Raw genomic sequence first — 5,846 nt, forward strand, 5'->3', positions numbered from 1 at the left:
CTGGGGATAATATAGATTAGCATTTCTTTTTGTGTTTTGTAAAAATACAATATGTAATAATATTTATATTTTTAAATTAATATTTTATTTTTTTGTTATATTATGTGTTTTTTATATTATTTCATTTAGTCAATTTTACAAAAAAAACAAATATTAAAATATATTAAATAAAATAATAATTTTTATAACTACATTTGTAACAGCTTTTGTAATATACCAGTAGTAGATAAAATCGTCAATCCATTACAAAGAATGTGACAAAAACAGTTACTAATTTCGAAATAGGCCGTTTCAAAGATCGTTACAAAATCAGTAATTCAAAACAGTTACAAAGAATATTACAAAAATCGTTTCAAATATCTGATAAAACTATACCTAATTGTGTTTCCAAGATCGCCGTTAAAAATGAAAAAGTTGTTACAAATTAATTTAAAAATCGTTACAAAAACCGTTCCAATAAAATGATTTTTTTGTAGTGGTGTTCTCCCACAACTTGCTTCAGTTGTCTGCATATTCAAATGCTGCTTGGGCTTCTTGCTAAATTACCAGGAGTTCCATCACTGACTTTTGTGTATTCCTTGGGTCCTCTCTTGTTCCGTGGAAGAGAAAAAAATAAGCTAAGGTCTCTAGATCATTAGCAGAAGCAAAGTATCGTAGCATGGTTTCCATCGTATGTGAGTTGCTTGGTCGTCATATCTGCTGCGTGATTTTCAGGTTCCTGTCCAGAAACCAATTCCGTTTTGTGTGATAATCGCGTTGCACCCCAAATCACGGCTAATCTCATTTTTCACTAGAGTGCCAAGCATCTTGACATTGATTGTCACTTGGTGCACGATCAATACAAGCTCGGGTTCATTCATCCGTCTTACATTTTCGGGGCGAATCAACCCGCAGACATCTTCACCAAGTCACTGTCTGTGCCTGCCTTTACTCATTTGATGAGCAATTTGAGCTTGGTCTCTCAAGCTCCACCTTGAGGGGGAGCTGTAGCAGCATGACAGTTCAAGCTGATAATTCAAGAGTTGAGCAGAGTTACAGTTCATTAACTTAAATCCTCTTCTTAGTACAAAGTCGTGTTCTCCAATGGCGTTTCTATTAGTTGGGATAGTTCCTTACACACGTTTTTGCTTAGTTAGCAGCTCACGTGCCAGGTTAGTTGAGTTAGTTTGAGTTTTCTTCTTGTCCGTTTCGTGTATATAAATGTAATGAAATATACAACTGAATACAGATTTTTCATACTCTGAAATTATCTTCTCCATATCTTCTGTTATTGAAAATTCACACAACTTAAATTGTTCACAAACATATGTAATATAGCCCAAACAAAGAGTGAAGTTAGGCTAATTCTGTAATATAGGCACATAAATTCTACGTACATAAAAATCCTAACATATATACTCACAACAACATACTCAAATGAAACTACAAAAAATATGAAAATAAAATAAAATAAACTAAAAAATAATAATGGCAAAGAAACGCTTGAACAATAGTCGGGAAGTTGAAACTTCGCTCCTCGTTGTTATAGTAAGGGATAATTACACTCCCTTCTCTTGATGTTTGGTCAAAGAAAAGTCGAAAAAAATATGTATTTATCCTTAATTGACTCATTACTGATTTGCAAGTAATAAATTTTTTTCTATGATCAAATTACCTTCATACGTCTTCACGCATTAATGTATGTTAGTATATCGTCATCGTTATAAGGGTAGATTAGTCAAGAAAAAAATTAATTAACCTACATTAAGTCAATAATAAGTCAATCGAGGGTAAATATCAAGTTTAGATCAGTTTTTTTTATTTAATATAAGCACATTAAGTGAATTTTAACGAATGAAATGACTTATCTGTTATATGGAAGCAAATTTCAGAGGTACTGGGGTGTAATTTCCCAAAATCATAAAAAATTTACGTATAATTACACAAAATCTCAGGAGAACCAAGTATAATTATTGCTTATAGTAATTAGGAATTACATTCTTCTTTGAAACGAGAATCAAGTGTATAAGTTTTTTTTTTCCAAGTGTATGGGTAAATAGTTCAATAAACCTTCCAAATATTTGTAATATCTGACAATTCCCCAGCAACATGAATTTAATTTGATGTGTTTGTTGATACTTCACAAAAAATATTTCGTGCACTTTGAATGTTGGTACTTTGTATTTCGATTTGATTGGGCCGTAGGTTCCTAAACTCCCAAATGATGTAAAAAGTAAGGGTCTAAAGATAGATGGTATGGAGAGTGAGGACGTGACTTTGTACTAACTCTACAACCTCTGCTTCCAGAAGAGACAAAATAAGGATCTTAAGTGATGATGCAAAAAGAGAAAAAGAGACTCCAAAAGGAACGGTTAAGAAGAAAAGTAGCAACACGAAAAGCGAGTTCCGCTACGTCTCCATCATGAGTTCTAGCGATATCAGTGTCGCAATATGCACCTTCCATTTCAGTTATGGTGCTGATTTTGGATTCCCACCGCACCTTTGTAATAAAGGCAAATATGTTGATTTTGCTCATTATTGTGCTATTACCTTAAAGGGTTTATACACTGCGGCTATATTTAGGCGAATAGCAATTTAAGATTCCTGTAATATTAAAAATGAGCACATTATTTCTTATGGATAAAAATATAACAATTCATCTCCTTATGTTTTTTAAAAGATATAAGGAAGTTAATCGCTATTTGTTTTTTATAAGAGGATAATCTGCTCATTTGCGATATCACAAGGGGGTTGCTTGCATTTTTTCCTATTTTCATCAGTGTATAATATAATGGATGATATCTTTACTAATTCAATGTAGCGGTGTGTTTACTAGTGTTTTTGTCAGCCCATTACTAAATTTGGGCTGTAATTACCAATAATTGTGGCTGATTACAAGTTAGAGAGAGACGGTTTAGATAGTGGTTTGCTTCCACTTAACCGCCCTTAAATTATCTTATACATTACCATTATTACCCTCAGTTTCCACCAAAATTACCTCCTTTTTGTTCAGATGTAATTAATGCGCCTAACAAAGACTATAACGTTCTTTCTTCTTGAAATATATTTTTTTTCCTCTGTAATTTCTATAAAAATGGATTCCTTATCTATTATTGTCCTTTAAAGTATTTTAATATAAGTAATAAACAGTTATTTTTGTGTTTCCGTCACATCTTCAAGTTCGTCCCTCTTGGAGTTTTATAGCGAATAATATATTACAAACAGGAGGAAAAAAAAAAGAGAAAAAAGAGGGCCAACGCAGTTGAAGAAGCTTAAATTGGCGGGGAAGAAGTACAACTCTTCCAAGCCTACGGCAATGAAAACACTTCTAGGGAGAGAAAAATGAATTGAATGAAAAATGAAGTGTTACGCAGACCAAAATATGTGATGGATGGCCATGACATTGCCTTTGTCGATAAAGTAATTTCGACACACAATCCACCATTTTGTCCAAGTCTACTAATTAGCCTTATAATCAAACGCATTTCAGAACTGATAAAAATGAGTCATCTACCAACTAATCAACAACACAATCACGTTTTCACTCCGAGTGCGTAAACATCAATCGAGGTAAATATCAATTTTCTTTCAATTTTTTTTATAATATCAATAAAATTCAATGAATTTTAATTAATGAAGAACATATTTGTTAGACAAAAATAAATTTCAGGAATGCTGAATATAATTTTCCAAACAATAGAAAATCCATGTGTAATTAGACCAAATCTTAAGATTGGAAAAATAATCATCCCCAAAAAAAGAGACAATTGGGAGTGCAGAGTGCAAAACCCTTTACGTTGGGAGAATGTCTGTTGATAGCCCAAATATTTTATAAAATGAATGAACTTATAAGATGTTCGGGAAAAAATAAACGTTAGCCAAACATTCTCTTTAAGTTCATGTTCGACTAAATTATAAAGTTACATAGACCCAATTTGACGATTGCTAATCGCCAATTATTCAATTAAAGATAAGTAATAAACTACAAATTATATAAAAACGTGAAATAGATATGAAATTTAATCCAAAAACAATAATTATAAGAGGAGTGAAACAGCACAAAAATTGCATTTGCACTCGAAAACGCAGACTCCATCAGAGGCTTATTTAAATAATAATGAAATTTCAACGTAAAATATAACCCCCTGACCTCAACATATGAGATGTAGAACGCCCCCCCCCCCACCCCCCAATTAGATAGACATGGTATGGTATAAAAAGAAAGCTCATGCGCACGCCAGTTCCTGAGAACTATGGACAATCATCATTAACCACAGGTGATGTAAGTAGGACTCAAATGGACGGTCAGAAGTTTACCGTCACATAACCTATCTGTCGTGCTAAAACCTATTGCAAGAGCCTTATTAGCATCACCATTCACCACAAGAAGCTACATATACTCCACTCAATAGCATACTGAACTGAGAAGAGAGGGCTTCAGCAAAATTTCCAATTCAACATAAAACGTCATGGGATATGTATCTAAATTATGACAAGTATAAGGACCAGAATGCAAAGAACAACAAATATGACCCCCCAAATTCATCCTGATGGATCCAAATACCCGACCCATTTCATTTTCTTCTCACTCTGACCTGTTCGCGTACCTCTCCACCTTATCATCGTTCAGATTGATTCCCACCATTGCTTCCCCGAGGCCGCAGCTCACCTCCGCCAGCACTTCTGGGTCGCTGTAATGGGTCACCGCCTGGACTATCGCCCGCGCGCGTCGGGCCGGGTCCCCGCTCTTGAACACCCCGGACCCAACAAACACGCCGTCGCAACCGAGTTGCATCATCAGCGCCGCGTCTGCAGGGGTGGCCACTCCTCCTGCGGCGAAGTGAACCACCGGAAGCCTCCCGAGCTGCTTAGTCTGCATCACAAGATCGTACGGGGCCTGGATCTTCTTGGCGAAGGTGAAGACCTCGTCGTCGTCCATGTTGCGGAGGACTCGGATGTCGCCCATCACGGAGCGCACGTGGCGCACCGCCTCGATGATGTTGCCGGTGCCGGCCTCCCCCTTGGGGCGGTGCGGCGCCCCCCGGAGGTGGCGGCAGCCGCAGACGAAAGGGATACGGAAGTTGTGCTTGTTGATGTGGTTCTCATCGTCGGCGAGGGTGAGCACCTCGGACTCGTCGACGTAGTCGATGCCGATGGCCTCAAGGATTTGGGCCTCCACGAAATGGCCGATTCGGGCCTTGGCCATGACAGGGATGGTGACGGCCTGCTTGATTTCCTTGATGAGTTGCGGGTCGGACATACGGGCCACGCCGCCTTGAGCCCGGATGTCAGCAGGGACCCGCTCCAGGGCCATGACGGCGCAGGCACCGGCCTCCTCCGCTACGCGGGCTTGCTCGGGTGTGACGACGTCCATGATGACGCCGCCACGAAGCATCTGGGCCAGGCCGACCTTGACGGAGAAGGGGGATTGCTTGGTGGTTTCGGTGATTGCGCCGTTGCCGTAGACGGTGACGACTCCACTTCCAGCCATTGTTTGTATTGGATTGATGATTGAGGCAAAGATTTGCAAGTGGGTGGGCGAGAGAGAGAATGGAAATTGAGGAGATAGATAGGGGAAGGAAGAGAATGGTTGTGAGGGTTAAGTAAGGGAAGGGGGAGAGAGAGTGAGGAGGTGGAGATTGGGACTCAAGTGGCTATGGAACTCCCACAATAAGCCTATACATTGCATCTTTCATTTTTTATTAATTATATCACTGTTTTATGAACTAATTCCTTTTTTGGTTTCATTTGCCCATTTTCAATTTTATATTATTTTAAATTATCAAATTATATTTGCTTCGAGATTCTTTTTTATGGGATCATAAATTTTGGAAAATTATTTTTATTAGGGAATAGTTACACTCTCT

General features: G+C 37.8%; 1 protein-coding gene across 1 annotated transcript; it reads right to left on the bottom strand.

Moving 5' to 3' along the window:
• LOC105163948 (probable pyridoxal 5'-phosphate synthase subunit PDX1) lies at window positions 4,365-5,645 on the bottom strand. The gene has a single exon (XM_011082486.2). It carries the CDS (start codon window positions 5,468-5,470, stop codon window positions 4,565-4,567), a length of 906 nt encoding a protein of 301 aa, XP_011080788.1. The 5' UTR covers window positions 5,471-5,645; the 3' UTR covers window positions 4,365-4,564.

The sequence above is a fragment of the Sesamum indicum genome, linkage group LG6 (genome assembly GCF_000512975.1).
Source record: "Sesamum indicum cultivar Zhongzhi No. 13 linkage group LG6, S_indicum_v1.0, whole genome shotgun sequence".
NCBI lineage: Eukaryota > Viridiplantae > Streptophyta > Magnoliopsida > Lamiales > Pedaliaceae > Sesamum > Sesamum indicum.

Coding starts and splice junctions, on each gene's coding strand:
- LOC105163948 (XM_011082486.2), bottom strand. CDS start 5,470: ATGGCTGGAAGTGGAGTCGTCACCGTCTACGGCAACGGCGCAATCACC.